This window comes from Lepus europaeus, chromosome 17, assembly GCF_033115175.1.
Source record: "Lepus europaeus isolate LE1 chromosome 17, mLepTim1.pri, whole genome shotgun sequence".
In the NCBI taxonomy this organism is placed as follows: Eukaryota; Metazoa; Chordata; class Mammalia; order Lagomorpha; family Leporidae; genus Lepus; species Lepus europaeus.
The window spans coordinates 29,549,389-29,566,001 of record NC_084843.1 but is presented as its reverse complement, the minus strand read 5'-3'; the positions used below and the strand labels follow the sequence as shown (position 1 = coordinate 29,566,001).

The 16,613-nt window shown below is 51.7% G+C and overlaps 1 protein-coding gene across 3 annotated transcripts in view; it reads right to left on the bottom strand.

The window, feature by feature from the left end:
- Positions 1-3,956: 3,956 nt before the first annotated feature.
- DNMBP (dynamin binding protein) overlaps positions 3,957-16,613 on the bottom strand; it is a 113,747-nt gene continuing 101,090 nt past the window's right edge. For 2 of the 3 annotated variants that reach the window (XM_062215185.1, XM_062215186.1), the window contains exons 10-17: positions 15,885-16,015; positions 14,979-15,083; positions 12,486-12,614; positions 10,539-10,871; positions 10,240-10,419; positions 9,045-9,243; positions 6,872-7,407; positions 3,958-5,373 (exon numbers count right to left, since the gene is read on the bottom strand). In XM_062215185.1, the coding sequence (XP_062071169.1) occupies positions 5,188-5,373; positions 6,872-7,407; positions 9,045-9,243; positions 10,240-10,419; positions 10,539-10,871; positions 12,486-12,614; positions 14,979-15,083; positions 15,885-16,015 (1,799 nt within the window). In that variant the 3' untranslated portion in view covers positions 3,958-5,187. Of the gene's footprint in view, positions 5,374-6,871; positions 7,408-9,044; positions 9,244-10,239; positions 10,420-10,538; positions 10,872-12,485; positions 12,615-14,978; positions 15,084-15,884; positions 16,016-16,613 lie in introns of all 3 variants that reach the window. The other variant, XM_062215187.1, reaches the window with a different exon arrangement.

Genomic DNA, 16,613 nt, shown 5'->3' with positions numbered 1-16,613 from the left:
CAGGCAGAAGCAGACCTGTTTGGGCTTCGGTGGGGGGAGAGGAGGTGTCTCTTCCCCCGGGACATGAGTGGATCACCTGAGGACAACTCGGGGCCCGCCTGTGCTTCGGGAGGCTCTGTGTTGGCTTGGGGCTGAGGTTGCCCAGCTGTCCCCTGTACATCTTGTGAAACTTTCTACGAGGTAGTAACATGTTTAGGTCTTGAAGAGCTCTGCACTCGCCTCTGTCCCCTGGGGTGTCCGTGCGAGACAGATCAGCCGTCCCGTATGTGCTCATCTGAACACACATGCCCTAACGACCCTTCTCTGGACCTGGAGGTTTAGGAGGGGGTGGGTAGGCCTGCAAGGCCCCCGGTCATGTGAGCCGGTGGCTGTGTGGCACAGGAACGTGCAGGGTTTGAAAAGGTCCTGTATCATGAAGAAAGCTCTGGCAAGAGGCCCTGCGAGACACACAGGCATGGGGATTGTGTGGTGTGCCTTTAAGATGGGTAGGGCCCATCCTACTGTAAAGGCCTGCCTAACGACCATGTTCCCCTATGCAGGGTCTCAAGGTCAAGGCCTCTAGCACTACTCTTCCAGGGCCTCGTAGCCCCAGTGGCCCAGGCCTGGACCCCAGACAGATGTCCCATTTCTGCCCAGCAGGAGGCCCCAGGGATGAGGGCCTGCCTGTGGTATGGGACCCTGCCTTCCAAGGTGTATATGCACACTTGCCCTGCCAGGGAGACACAGCCTGTCAGACCTGAACTTGAAGATAGGGAAGCACAGGTGGCCAAGCCCTCTGCCCACCCCCTCCTGGGGAGTTCCTGTGGTGGTCCTCGATCTGACTTCTTTGTCCATCAAGGTCCTGGGTCCAGTGTGCCTGCAAGAAGTTGGTCAGGCCTGAAGTGTGCCTTTAAGGACAGGCTCCAGTGCAGGCTCCCTACTGGTCTCGCCACCTTGCACCAAGTTTGTGGCCAAGTCCTGTCCAGGACCTGCCAGAGAGGCCTTGGTGGTGGGTGGCCTCCAGTGCTATGGGCCAGCTGCAGGGCCTCCAGAGTATTGGCAGAGATGAGTGAAACAGATTCTAGTCTGTGCAAGAAACAATTGAGGCTGGCGCCATGGCTTAACAGGCTAATCCTCCACCCTAGTGGCGCTGGCACACCGGGTTCTAGTCCCGGTTGGGGCACCGGATTCTATCCCGGTTGCCCCTCTTCCAGGCCAGCTCTCTGCTATGGCCCGGGAGTGCAGTGGAGGATGGCCCAAGTCCTTGGGCCCTGCACCTGCATGGGAGACCAGGAGAAGCACCTGGCTCCTGGCTTCGGATCAGCGCAATGAGCCAGCTGCAGTGGCCATTGGAGGGTGAACCAACGGCAAAAAGGAAGACCTTTGTCTCTCTCTCTCACTATCCACTCTGCCTGTCAAAAAACAAAACAAAACAAAAAAACAATTGGGATGTGAGATGCAGGAGTACTGGCCTCAAGGCAGCAAGGTTTGATAGCTGGGCATCTATTGGAATGGATGGGCACCTCTCAGGATGGAATCTTGGTGTCGGCCATTCAGGCTTGGGTAAGAAAGTCATGTAGTTTACTAAAGAGTAAACTATCAGGACGCCTGATAAGCCAGGTGGTTATCTCGAGACAGCACAGTCTGCATTCAGACTGGGATTTATAAAGGAATGGGGTCCAGCTCTTCCGCCGTTTCTCCTCCCCACCTCCCTCTGGTCAAAGGGTCTGCTGGGTGAGCAGGTGAAAACCCTCTCCCCACGGTTTGACTACCCATTGTTAACAGACTGGTAGCCCACTTGGTGTCGGGCACACTTCCCTGGGGTTGCCTGCCTTGGGAAGGCTGTGAAGGTTTTAGTGCCTGATGTTGCCAGGTTGGGCAGAGAGGATTCTCCAGTGGGACCTTTCTGGGGGGGGGAGGCTGGGATCAGCTGTAAAGTTACTGGGCTATGTACAAGACTACGTAGAGTGAAATGCTGGACCGTGTCCATGGTGTGCCTCCAAGATTGCTGCATTGCTTTCCTCTCTGTGGTGCCTGGTTTTCCTTCCGCCTCTCTCACACATGCTACTTTCTAACTTTCTACCTAACATTCCCTCCTCAAGAGAAGTTACCCATAATCATATGGGGTAGGCTGGGTGAAGGTCTCAATTTGATATAAGGACATAACAGGTGTTTATGGGTATTCTTCTATCTGCCCTATGGTGTTTGAAGGTGGCCTTGGAAAAGACTGTCTTCTAGTATCCAGAGGATTGTACTGTCTGACAGGCTAGACGTCCTGCCTCACAACCACCTGGAGCTGGATGGCTTTTATTCTGTTAGGGACAAAATGAGGGCATTAAAGACACGGTACAAAGAGAAGCAGCAAGAACTTGGAAGCTATAGTGCCAAGGAGGGCAACAGCCAGGATTTTCCATGATCATTATTTTTGTTTTTTAAGTAATTTATTTGAAAGAATTAGAGAGGGGAGGGGTCTTCCATCTGCTGCTTCACTCCCCACTTGACTGCAACAGCTGGAGCTGTTGGAAGCCAGGAGCTTCTTCTGGGTCTCCCACATGGGTGCAGGGGCCCAGATACTCAGGCCATCTTCCACTGCTTTCCCAGGTCATAGCAAAGAGCAAGACTGAAAGGGGAGCAGCCAGCACCTGAATCAGTGCCCATAGGGAATGCCAGCACTGCAGGCAGTGGCTTTACCCACAGCACCGGCACCTCCATGACCATTATGATCTGCCCAGGGTTGGGTTTTAGCAGCCCAGCATGGAGTTCTAATATGTAGTCCCTGACTCCCCAGCAGATGGAGAGCCTCATTCTCCACCCCTGCTGACTAGGGTTCTACATGTCAAAGGGGACTTCAAAAAGTCTGGAAAAATTAAGACTATCTTGGTACAGGAAAATTTGAGAATCCATGCCACTTTTTCATGCTACACCTTTCCCACAAGCTTTCTGAAGACGACTCATGTGTGGATCTCAAATTTTTTGTGCCAAAATAAGCTTTTAATTCCACGTCTCCATGAAATTCTGAAGTGTCCTTGTATTAACTCAGCTGATGCTGACAACGCCCTCAGGTGGCTGGGATGACTGTGTCGCTGTAGACACGGAGGAGACGGAAGCATAGGTGAGGTCAGGTGCCCAGGTCACAGAGCTATGTGGGAAGCCAGACGTTTGGGCTGCAGGGCACGCAGGCCCAAGTTTAAACTTGTAATTTGTCAAACTCAACGCAGGACTTGAGAGACACAATGTCTTTGGATTCCATTTTTTTCTAGCCCATAAAAAAAGAGTTGGCCAAGCTGACCTCAAAGTCTCTTTCCCAGTCTACCTAGTCACCCGTGTATTCTACTCCTTGACAGCACTGGGTGACTGCTTCACTGTCGCCCATCACTACTCCTGCCACCACTTCTCTTGCTCCAGCTTTGCCCACACTGCTGCTGTGACCTTGCTCATCTCCAGTGTGCATTTCCACATCGGCAGTATCGGGAGAAGACACATCCCTGAGGGATTTCAGCTGGAGACCTCAGGCCTTTGGTCTGGCACAAGATAGTGTAAAACAGAGAGGCAATCGCCTGCAGCATGGACCTCTGGAGTATCCAGAGATTCTGTTGAAACATTTGACATAGTGATTTTTTTTTAAGATTTATTCATTTGAATGGCAGTTAGATCTTCTATCCACCAGTTCCCTCCCCTAGATGGTTGCAACAGCCAGGGCTGGGCTAGGCCAAAGCCAGGAGCTTCTTTTGGGCCCAAGCACTTGGGCATCCTTCACTGCTTTCCCAGACCACTAGCAGAGAACTGGATCAAAAGTGGAGCAGCTGGGACTCAAACCAGTGCCCATATGGGATGCCAGTGTTGCAGACGGTGGCTTTACCCACTATGCCACAGTGCTGGCCCCAGATAAAATCAACTTTTGACCTGGTAGTCTTATTTGCTTCTCCCATTCTTCCAGAGTACAATTCCAAGAACAAATGTTCAGGCTAAACATGGAAATCAAGAACACATACTCGTGGCCATTAGAAGTGCATTTATTTATAAAATAGCTACTTAAATATAAACATCTCTAAGTAGAAACACTTCACAAAAGGTTGCTCTAGAGCCGTCTCCTGATGGTGACCATCAGACCTGTGGCCACAGTTTACAGATGGCTCCAAATTCGCCAGGGTTTGAAGGCCAAATGGGTACCTGGAGGAGCAGGGGCTTAAGGCTGTTCTCGATTCCCTTTCTGCAAAGACAAAACTCAGTTTCCAGTTCCAAGGCAGGCTTTGTGTCTGGGGAAGGCCTTAAGAATAAGGACCCTGCTAATCTTCGACTACGGGCAGGTCCTACTGGGTGCTCTCGCATCCAGCTCCCGAGCGTCACCTTGGCGTGGAAGGCAGTGGCCCAGGAGAAACTTCTTGGACTGCTTACCCAAATTCAAGTAAGTCACACGGGTCAAGTTCTCTGCATGTGTGGGGGTAACGAAATGGTAGTCATGACCCTGGATGAAGGAACTGATGTTGGGTTATTGTGGCACTGACACCAGCTGGAGGGCTGATCCTGTGGTTGCAGGAAGACCTGCTCCTGAGGCCTGAGAGGGCCAGGACCCCACCGAGGCAGCCTGAGGTTGGGATGACTGTCGGAAAAGTGTAGGTGGACCACACCTAGTGAGGGAACAGAACCTTTCAGATGAAGGGCAAAGGAAAATAAAGACCCTAAACACTCCTTAAAAAGAAAAAGTTGAAGGCTGCCTAACCTACGGGACTTCGAGTGTGCGTCTAAGGCTTCATAACACTGACAGATCCCCTGCCCCGCGCAGAAGCGCAGCCTCCAAGGCCTCTCGGAGCCTCATTCTTTACTTCACCCAGGGAGCTTCTGGTCAGCTGATCATGGAGTACGGGCCAGCCCACACTGTTTGGTTCCAACCGACGCCAACATTCCAAGAGTGACAGCTTGACTTCCTGCGTCCACAGAACACTGGCTTCCGGTTGGACAGCTCTCGACTTCAGAGCTGGAGCCCAGAACTTGCTTTTTTCTCATGGCCAGGGTCCATTTCCGATTCTAGAAATGCTAGTGAACATCAAGTTTTACAACCCAACCGAGGAGAACAAGACTCATCTTGTGTTGCACCAGGCCACAACTATGCAACGTGGCAGGGCCTGTCTCGGGGGCAGTGCCCCCTCTGTGGCCCACCAGAACCTTTCGGCAGGCTAACAGCAAGGCCGCATGGCAGGCAGGAGAGGCTCAGGTGTACTCGGTCTTGCGGATGTAACTGGAGGGCACGTAACCTTTCCTGCCATCGAGCTCAGCTAACCACCACTCTGTGTTTCCCGTGACGTCTTTGAACTCGAGGATCTTGAGTCTCTGATTGGCAGACACGCTCAGCTCATTTGGGTTTCGTGCCGTGAAAGTATAGACAGCAAAATAAACCTGGGTGAGGGAGAGAAAGTGAGTTAATGAGTGGGAAATGGCTCAGGGCACCACGGTCCAGCAGAACCTGGTACAGTGAGGGGTGTTCTGTTCTATATGCGCACTGCCCAGGACGGCAGCCCCTTGCCGCCTGCGGCTACTGAGCCCTTGAAACAGGGCCAGGAAGCCCGAGGATGGAGTTTTCAATCTTGTTTAACTTCTTCTAAAAGATTTTTGTATGTGAAAGAATGAGTGGGAGAGACAGAGTGAGCATCCATCTGCTGGTTCACTCCCCAAATGGCCACAACGACCAGGGCTGGGCAGGCCGAAGCCAGGAGCTTCATCTGCATCTCCCATGTGGGTGCAGAGAGCAAACACTTGGGCCATCTTCCACTGCCTTCCAGGTGCATTAGCAGGGGGCTGGATTGGAAGCAGACCAGCTGGGACTCAAACTGGCACCTGTGTGGGATGCTGGCACTCCAGGCAAGCAGTTCAAACCACTGTGCCACAGCACTGGCCCTATTGATCTTATTTAACTTAAATTTCAGTAGCTATATGTGCCTGGTGGCTACCACAACAGACGGGGCAGATCCAAACAAAACCAAAATTCACAACCTTGTCACTCAGAGTCCCCTTAAGGAAGTGTCAGTCAGTATGAAGACACATGAGACAGGATGGCCTAGCAGGGTGCACAGAAATTCTGAACTAAAACACACAGTCAACAAAGAGGGAAAATGTGCTGTGTCTTTGTGACACCAAGACAAAGTGAGAGGGGTGCTGGGCGATCAGGAGGGAAGCCAAGGGCCCAGGACAGACACCTTGGGGGCTGCGACCTTGTCACATGCAGGAGTTGAGGAGGCTAGAACCGGGCTCCTTGCTGAGCCTCAGAATCTGACAAAGTCCCATCTTCTCCCTCAGTGTGTCCGGGAACAGGCCCCTTGGTGGCTCCAGGCCTGGGCGGTCTGCTCTGGGCTGCGGGTACTAAGAGCAGCGCCAAAGCTGAGCGAGCCTGCACCAAGCTCAGCTGCAGCCCAGGGACTGGCTTGGGAAGCAGGCATCGGCAGGGCTGTGCTCTCCACGAAGTCTGGTGCCAAAGGTGAGCCACAGGGAGATGCACTGCTGCGGGAGAAAGCCAAGCAGCAGAGGCACGAGGCGATTCCTCGGCCGTGAACCTGAGAGTGGCCGTGGCCTGCAGGCCACGAGGCGTGAAGGGGAAGATGAAACTGAAATGGAGCCCAGATTTCATTTCTAAAATCTAATTTCTTATTTCATCTTTATCTTTGGATAAATGGTGGGTTACCCAGCTGCCCATGCTCACGACAGTGGGTGAGGTGGAAGAATGGCTAACGTTTTCACTGACACCTTTGACTGCCCAGGGCCACAAGGAGCCCACGGAGTGATGCTGTGGAAGGCACCGCTTCTCCCTCCTGCAGCGTGGAGTTCCCTGTGTGCGTCCTCTCGGCCCAGGTGAGCCGCTCTCGCCCCCATGGCGCAGGGCTGGGAGGGATGTGGGACTCACCTGGTTGCCTTCCGCCTCCATGCTTGACGGCTCCTCTTTTCTGTCTTCCAGGGCCTGGGCTGCCCTCGCACATCCTTTCGCAAGGTCTCGGCCCTGCCCGTTTCGCCCTGGCAGGGAGTGAGTCACCAGCTCGGGGTGCCCGGGGCTGCGGTAGCTCCTCAGGGTGGCAGCAGGCTGCCTTATGTCTCTGGCCGCCTCCACAGCATCCCCTATCCTGGGCAGGGAGGCAGCGTCTGGTTCTGACAGCCCACCCTCTGAGCCGGCCAGGCTTGGGGGTGCACTGCCAGTTCCTGGGTCCCCTTCCTTGGCCGCAGATGCGTCCTGAGGCTGCTTCTGGCAAGGCCCTGAAGTGAAGGCTACGGCCATGCTGCTGGGGTTGAGGGTCAAGGCACTGCCACTGTTCTGCCGGGCGGCCCGTGGGGAGGCGCTGCTGTGCTCCGACTCGGTGGAGGAGTGGCTGCCCACGGAGGCGTCCGAGTGGCTGCGGCGAGGGTTGTAGGGCTTCAGGAAGGAGCTGTACACGAAGCCTTTGGTGACTGCAGGAGGAAGCACAGCGAGAGCTCTCAGTGGGATGGAAGGGAGCCGGCAGGGCATCACCAGAGAACAAGCCCGGGTTAAAGGAGAGGCTGAGATGCCTGGTGACAGGAGGTGGCCTCCCCCCCATGTGCATCCTTTGGGGAACGTGGGGCCGTGCCCTGCAGCGAAGGGCTGGGCGTGACGTGAGGGTAGGGCCTCTTATGGCTTTTGCACGGGATTGGGTGCTGAGACAGTGAAGGAAATGGTCCCATGAACCTTAAGAAAAAAAGTACAGCATGTGACTGCCCTTTTTGGGGGAGGGGCAGTTTACTGTATCTGTAAGTAATTTTTTATTTATGGAATTGATGCTGGTTTTCCACTTGTGGGTCCACTTGTTTTTTCTCCCCTTAGCAATCACTCCATCAGACAGAGCTGCGTGTGGGAGTGTGACCCTGCTAGGAATCCCAGCGGCCAGGGCCAAGGGCTCCCGGGTGTGGACGAGGTGAGGGTGGGGCCAAGTCTGGATGTGAATTTGTCCTCCCTCCCCCGCTAGCAGTGTAACTGCTGTGTGACTGCAGAACGTGCACGGTGCTCGTGACCCAAGCAGGTAATCTATACTTCCACCTTGTTTGTTTTTTTAAAATCTCTCTGTGGTTTATAATGACTTATTTATTTTATGAAAGCTTATAAAAATGAAAAGATGATTTTGGTTCAAAAAAATCTGCAATCCAGGCACATAACTATCCAGGGACAGTGTATGTTATGAAAATACTACGCATGTTTGCACCCAAATTTCTCTTCCCTTTTCCCACAAGCTTTTAAGTAGAACTGTATTTTGACGCCTTTTTATTTCCTGCACGTGGTCAGCCCTCCATGAACAGGAGCCCCTGGGCACAAGGAATGGGCTGCAGTGTCCAGCACTGGGGCTTCACTTCCAACCTTCATCACGCTGGGTAAGCGGAAGTCTTAAAAAATCTCACAAGACGATTGTCAAGAAACCAAGCCATGTTCTAGGTTCCAGAAAGCGCTTAGGCTCGATGCTTTGGGGTAGGTGGCTATGCTGTTTCCTGACACCCCCCACAGGGTCTGGGGCAGCAAACGGCTCCATGGTAGAGCATGCGGCTCAGCACGCGTGGACTTCAAAATTTCCCTGTCTTCCCATGAACTCCGTAAAGTAGCCTCATTGAATCACAGCAAGAAAGGTAAATTACAATTATGTCTACTTTCATATCACTTAGTTCACATTTTGGCAAATGCAGCCCCCCCCCCCCCCGAGTTGGGAGCTGTTTTTAAAGTTGCTCTCTGAAGAGTTGGACAGTAAAACTGTGTATTGGAGTGGCAATTTTTTCAAAAAGCCCCCAGGTTTTTAATTCCCCCACACAAGACCAATTTGTAGAAACTGGAGGCTTGCTGGGACACAGGGCAAGAGCTTGCAAGGTGAGTACCTGAGTCTGCTCTGGAATTTGTCAAAACAGAAACACAAGCAAACCCTGGCTTTGTTTGCTAATCTGGGAATTACACCCTCTAGAGACAGAGAGAACTTCTAGGGCTTTAATCAAAGACTCTGTTGTGTATTTCTGGCCCAGACAGGATTCGGGTGCAGCCAGAGGCACTTCTTCCACATTCAGCCACATTCCTGCAATGTCTGAACTCTCACCTCCGCTGTCGATCAGCCAGCGGTTCTGACTGCCCATGGGGTCTTTCTTCTTGATCACGCCCACCAGGTCACCTTCCAGCAGCGAGACGTCCAGGTCCTGAGCAGCATTGAAGTTCCGCTCTGCTTGGAAGAGTTTCTCAGGGGGGTACCTGGCCAGGAGTGAGGCCCGGAGCTCTTCTGACTGCAGCACGTACCCGGGCTGGAAGGCGACCAGGACATGCCATCAGCAAAGCCCCGTGTGGCCACCAGCCCAGCCCAAGGTGACTCCCAGGGGCAGGCGGTCTCACCCCTCAACCAGGTAAGAATCATCAAGGCTGTCAGGCGCCTATGTAGCCACAAAGGAAAACTTCACACACAGCTGCTTGGTGACAAAAATGCGACTGAAACATTACCTAGAAATATACTTTTTGAGTTAATCTAGCGAAATGAGAATATCTAGTGAATCAAACAACTGAGACTTCCCCTAACTTGCCTTCTCCATTCGTATGGGGCAAAAATGCTGTAGGCTCCCTGACCGTGAACCTCTTTGATCTGGTGGATCTTAACTCATTTCTTCCCTATTTTAAAAGTTAGGAGCTAACAAAAATTGAAATAAAAGATGCTTTTGTTGCAAAAACTTTTGAAACCCACGCATACTTTTATAACATGTGTTTTCCATGGAATGTTCTAAAGATCTCATATATGCATGGATTTCAAAATTTCTGTACCAAAATGTAAACAGTTCATGGGAAACTGGAGTTAAAAGCACCCTTTCCCCATATGTAATGAAAATAGGGAGGCCTGGCAGAATTACGCTACCCTGTAATCAGCTCCTTTATTTAACAGGTCACTCTGCTGATTCTTTCACTGTGTGGCACCAACACCTACAGAGACTTCTCCCAGGGCAGCCTCAAGTGCATGACCGGCTGTCGGAGCCAGTGGGCACGTTGGGGCTGCTCAGCAAGCACTGCGGTGAGAGCCCTGTCACTCCTCTCCAGGGAGTCGGGAACGCTCAAGCTCCCATTAAACTGTTCACCTGCAGACACAGAGCGGGGCCGCTGGTGTGGCTGACAACACTATTCGCACATTGCTCACTGTGTGCCTGGTGGTTTCTTACCCTTCAGCTGTAGCTAATAGCAGACGAGGGTTAAGCGCTGGATGGGAGGTCTGGCTCCAAAGCATGAGGCTGCGCTACCCTTTCCTGGGTGCCACTCACCAGGCCCAGCAGGGGCTTCCGGGCAGACTGGCGGTCCACTGTTTTCCTCTCAAAGGGCCTCCTGGTGGCGGGCAGAGACTCCGGGAAGAAGGTGAAGACCTGCAGCTGCTGCAGCACCTTGCTGTGCTCCTCGTGGAAGATGGCGATGAGGTTCCCCTCTCTGCCGGAGACTTTGAGTAACTGGAGGCCAGGAGACGAGAAGAGAACACAGATAAAAGATCCCTGGGCCCAAAAACAGCTCCAGGAGAGGATCCCCGCCAGGCGTGACCTGATGCCACCCGACGCTCCCGCGCACTCACAGAGAGCAGAGGCTGCAGCTGCTCCAGCGCCTGCTGCACGAAGTCGCGGTGGGCTTCGGCGTAGCCGTGGATACAGTTAGCGAAGAGGCCCTGGGCACAGCGCTGGAAGCGGGGCAGCTCGTCCAGCAGCTGCGCGTTGAGCGCCTCGTAGTTGTTGCGGGCCGACTGCAGCTCCTCCAGCGTCTTCTTGTCCTTCAGCTTCTCGGCCCGCTCGGTGCAGTTGTAGAAGTCCAGCAGCTTGTCGAAGCGCTTCTGCACCAGCTTGTGGGGCCCCGTAAACATGCTCAGCAGCTGCGTCAGGGGCGCGATGACCAGGCGCTCCGTCCTCTCCTTCTGCAGCACGAGAAAGGCACGTGCTCGGCGGGACTCGCGCAGACGCTCAAGGCTGAGCCGGCTGTGTCCTACGCCACCTGTTTTGCTCCTGGTGCCCAAACTACAGCTCCTGCAGACCTCCCCACCCCAAGCGGTGCCCACTCATGTGGTCCACACAGCCTCTCAACATACTCTAAGCATTTTGGCCCAAGACTCCTCCTTTAAAGAAACTGCTCACCCCAGCTTGGCCCCTCGTGGATTGGTGCTAAGCTATGCACCCCCACATGGTAACATGTGCACATGTCTTGCATTTAACTTCAAATTCAGCTGTTACCAAAGCCTGGGGTAGAGCAAGTTCCACTGCCTCATGATACCTTTCCTAATTGATATTTACCCTCTCCTTCCTGGAAGGATTAGAGAGAGTATTAAAGAAGTACTGCCTAATAACACTTGCCTTTCTAATAGCTGTGAGCTCCCAAGTCTGCACAGTCACACCCCACCCCGTTCTGGTCACAGGTGAATGATCCCAGCTATATCGACTTAGGAAATTCTTTTTTTTTTTTTTTTGACAGGCAGAGTGGACAGTGAGAGAGAGACAGAGAGAAAGGTCTTCCTTTTGCCGTTGGTTCACCCTCCAATGGCCGCTGCACCGCGCTGGTCCGATGGCAGGAGCCAGGTGCTCATCCTGGTCTCCCATGGGGTGCAGGGCCCAAGGACTTGGGCCATCCTCCACTGTACTCCCTGGCCACAGCAGAGAGCTGGCCTGGAAGAGGGGCAACTGGGATAGAATCCAGCGCCCCAACCGGGACTAGAACCGGGTGTGCTGGCGCCGCAAGGCGGAGGATTAGCCTGTTAAGCCACGGCACCGGCCGATAATTCTTATAGTTATCAATGGTAATGCTGGATAAACTTCCCAATTTTCCTTTCCTAGTTTGTGATCAATTTAGTTTCAAACAGTCTGAATCCACGTAGGTCCTACCTGTGTCCTGAATAAAAGCCCTGCTGCTCCCAGCAGGGGGCTGAAGAAAGTACCTTAGGGGGGCCCGCACTGTGGTGTAGCAGGTAAAGCTGCCGCCTGCAATGCTGACATCCTGTATGGGTGCCGGTTCGAGTCCCGGCTGCTCCACTTCCGATCACGCTCTCTGCAGCTGTGGAGAATGGCCCAAGTCCTTGGGCACCTGCACTGGTGTGGGAGACTTGGAAGAAGCTCCTGGCTTCAGATCCGGACACTGTGGCCCTCTGGGGAGTGAACCAATGGACGGAAGACTCTCTAACTCTGCCTTTCAAATAAATGAATAATTTTTTTTTTTTGACAGGCAGAATGGACAGTGAGAGAGAGACAGAGAGAAAGGTCTTCCTTTCCCATTGGTTCACCCCACAATGGCCGCTGCACCACGCTGATCTGAAACCAGGAGTCAGGTGCCTCTCCTGGTCTCCCATGCGGGTGCAGGGCCCAAGCACTTGGGCCATCCTCCACTGCACTCCCGGGCCACAGCAGAGAGCTGGACTGGAAGAGGAGCAACCGGGACAGAATCCGGTGCCCCGACAGGGACTGGAACCTGGGGCGCCGCAGGCGGAGGATTAGCCTAGTGATCCACGGCACCGGCCATGAATAAATCTTTAAGAAAAACTTACGAAGTTTGTGAAGAGCTGGTCACTGATGTAGCGATGCACCTTCTCGAACTGCTCCAGGTCGCGGTGGCCCCTCTCCACGCACACATCCCACATGCTCACGGCAGCCACCACCTTCACACACGCCGATTCCTGGAGCCAGTTCGAAACAAGACACGACTAAGAACAAGCAGTACTTTCTGGCCTTCACTGCACGTTGCAGTCTGGGACAGGGTCCCTGTTACCCATGTGGGAGACCCAGATGGAGTTCCAGACTCCTGGATTTGGCCTGGCCCAGTCCCAGATGTTTTGGCCATCTGGGGAGTAAACCAGAATATGGAAAATCTCTCTCCTTTTCATAGAAATCTTAAAAAGTCTACAGGATTGTGGTGACAATGTCACCTTCAAAGACAACAGCTGTAACTGCCCTATGGACTGTCACAACCCCCCCTCCCCCCGCTCTGATGGTTTGTTCCAGTCCATCCAGGCAATAGTGCCCCGCACAGTGCATTGTGGTTCACCTGTGCTTATTTATCGTCTCCTCCTTCCACCCCAAAGGCAGAGATTTTGTGTCTGTTGTTACTCAGCTATTTACTGAATAACTGAGAGACCACCTGGTAACCTACTTATTAGTGACAGCTTTTTACTCCCAAGCTGGGATAATGCTGAACTTCTGCCTGCTCTAATCTCAGGGAAGGCCTACTATTTTGATAGTGACTCAAAACCTAATTTGTACTAAAAACTCCATTTGTATGTTCTAAAGGGAAAGAAGTTCCCTAAGCAAAATCGACGAGTGTCACGTCTGCTGGTTTGAGTGAGTCCTCTCTGCGTGAGCAGTCAGCTTTGTCAGAAGGAGAAGCTGGGGGAATCGGCTTCCTGTTGAGTGGGAGGACTAACGTGAACCACGATGTCCTACTTTCTTCAAGGAAATACTGCGACGTTCCAGAAGAGCCCCTGTGCCAAGGTAGGTGCCAAAAACTAGGACCACCATCCTTCGGCTTCATGTTCTCACTGGCTTGCTCTCTGATTTGCAAGCTGTTCAACAAGTTCTACTGTTGGCAATTGGAACCAAACAGACTCATTGATCAAATGGCTGTCAATGTTACATATATCATCACCTTAAAATACTATTATCCATTTCCATGGAGACCTGCTACACATCTAGGAGACGGGGTGAGAAACCACCTGAGGGCTATCAATTAGAGTTCTCACGTGGGAAAGAACTAAGGAACTACACTTGACAAGACTAGTATTGGGGCAACTGTCAAGTTTTTCACCTTAGTCAATGTTGTGTATGCATATGTTTTAGATTTATTTCCTTATTTGAAAGGCAGAGTTACAGAGAGGAAGAGACAGATCTTCCACCCACTGGTTCACTCCCCAGATGACTACAACAGCCGGTTCAGGGACATGCCAAAGCTAGGAGCTTCGTCCCAGTCTCCACATGGGTGCAAGGTTCTAGGTACCTGGGCCACCTTCCTCTGCTTTCCCAGGTACATTAGCAGGGAGCTGGCTTGGAAGTGGAACAGCCAGGACTTGAACCAGTGTCCAAATGGGATACTTGCATCACAGGAGGCAGCTTTGCCTTTTATGCCACAAGGCTGGCCTTTGTCAATGTTCTCCTGAGAAGCTATATAGTATTTGATATTTAGAAGAACTGAATTCTAGCTGAATCAATTATTTAAACTTAGAAAGAAAAATAATAGTAACATATGAGATGATAAAATTAGGTTTAGGGGACGGTAAAAATGTGACAGGGTGGGCGATGAAAACAAAGAACTAGGCAAGCTACTTTAAAACTACAACAGGTGCAGTGGGTTAAGCTGTCACTATGACACCAACCCATACTAGTTTGAGACCTGGCCACACTGCTTCTTGATCCAGCTTCTTGCTAATGCACCTGGGAAGGTAACAGAAAATGGCCCAAGTACTTGGTTCCCTGCCAGTCATGTGGGAGACCTGGATGGAGCTCCTGGCAGCCATTGGGGAGTGAATCACCAGATGGAAGATCTCTCTCTGCCATATTTCCTTTCAAATAAGTCATAAAACAATGATCAGTGGAAGGTATTTGGCCTAGCGGTTAAAACAGTTACATGTGCACGTCCCATCAGAATACCTGGTGCTCTGGCTTCTGATTCCAACTTCCTGCTAATGTGGACCCTAAGAGGCACTGGCGATGACCTATGTAACTGGGTTCCCAACAGCCACATGGGAGACTTGAACCGAGTATCAGACTTCAGCCCAGCCACTGCAGAAATTTGGTTGTGAACCGGTAGATGGGAGCTCTGTCTCTTCCTCAGATTAAAAACACTTTCACACATTGAAAAAATTACTATCATGATCTTCTAAATGTTGTTTAACTTTTAAATAATATGTAGGATCCCAATAAAAAATATATCGTGGTAAGATGGTCGTTAGAGTTCAGAGCACTGAGCGTTTGTTACGTAATATGCTACGTGAACAGGAAAACCGAATTGCACCGTACCTGACTCTACCTGGAGGAATGTCCGCACTCACCCGAATATGCTGGAGGTAGAGGGACAGGTCCCGGATAAAAGACTTAATCAATCTTTCCTGCATTCGGAAGTTCTTTTCTGTTTCTTCAAATGCTTCATCTTTTATCTGTTCACAACACGTAAGCGCTGTTAGCAAATCTGGACTCTCTATCTTATTGGCAGATTTTAACATCTTTCATTCAATGCTTAAAACTGCTGTTCCCCTGAGTCGTACTGAATTGGGTTCTAGCACCTCTGCGTGGCCCTGGGAGACCTCGGAGGCTCCTGATGGAAATCCTCAGCGGGAGTCAGGCTGCCTTCTCCACGGCTCCGGGCCAAACCTGTCCCCCGCCTTTAAGTTTCAGATGATCTCTGAAACCAGTACAAAGCTCACGCTCGCCTCTTATTTTCTAGCACCACAGCATTTACAGAACAAAATGCAAAATTTGGCAAATGAATATTTTGGGCTGCATTTTCCACTAAGCACATCGCGTGTATGTGGCAGAGCAGGAAGAAGTCTGGGGACTTCAGTTCTACTAGCATTGTCGCTAAACTGTTCTTCACATTCATTCTCTTACACTTTGCAGTTCCTTGTGGGTAACGTGAGGTGTCCAACTAGGTGATCTCCTCAATCCCTTCCAGCTTTATGTGTCTACAAATTTACTTTTGTCTCCCCAGATTACAAGCTCCTTAGAGGTGCTGAAAACCACAACAATCATGTCAACTGATCTGGCCCCTACTTCGCCTTTGTACGCAGTGGAAGCAGCTCGCCAAGGCACGGACAGTAGGCTGCATGGGAGTCACATAACCAGCAGCAGTGGAGCCGCATCCACCAGCTTGCAGAACCAAGAGGAGGCACAGGCAAGCTGCCCCGCAGAGCACCGGACGCTATCTACGGGGCACTGAGCCCTTGCGGGAGGGGCCTCACCTGAGGAGCAAAGCCAGTGAGGTGCTTCAGGTGACTGCTAACCCGGTTGGATTTCTTGATGATGGAGTGGATGTTCAGTTTGGAAATTTTCTCCATGAGGCTGTCTTCGTCACCCTTACGGTACTTGAGGACTAGAGAGAGAGTCCAGTGAGTCAAGCACTATCCCGAGCCAGTACAGTACCACATGAGCCACAGAACCAGACCAACAGCCGAACTGGAGCTAGCGCTTGTCACCAATGAGCTTATAACTGAGCAGACAAAACAGTCATCCAAGTGGCCACTTGTGTACACTCAATGAGGTCCCTGGAAAACAGAATGCAGGCAGCTGGGAGAAGGTCGAGACAGGGAGGAAAGCCAGCCAAGATACAATGAAAAGAACCCAAGGTTTGGAGTTGAGAAAATTTCTGTGTCCAACGCCTGGGTCTGTCAATTAAGGTACAACATTAATAAGTCATTAGACTTATTGGAAAGGAAAATGAGGCTTGAAGAAAATGTAAAAAGCAATAATACTGGCCTTATAGGACCATCTTACAGTAAAATGCGATTCAGAGGTTACATGATTAACTACTGTGCTGTACATCAGGTACAAGCTGCAGGAGAGCCTAGAGGCAACAGAAGGGTAGCACAGGGAAGGTAGGGTGGCAGCAAGGAGAGAGACTCTGTAGCTGTAGAAGACGAAGAGTGGGGTCAGCATTTGGTGCAGCAGTTGTCACTGCCTGGGATCCCGCA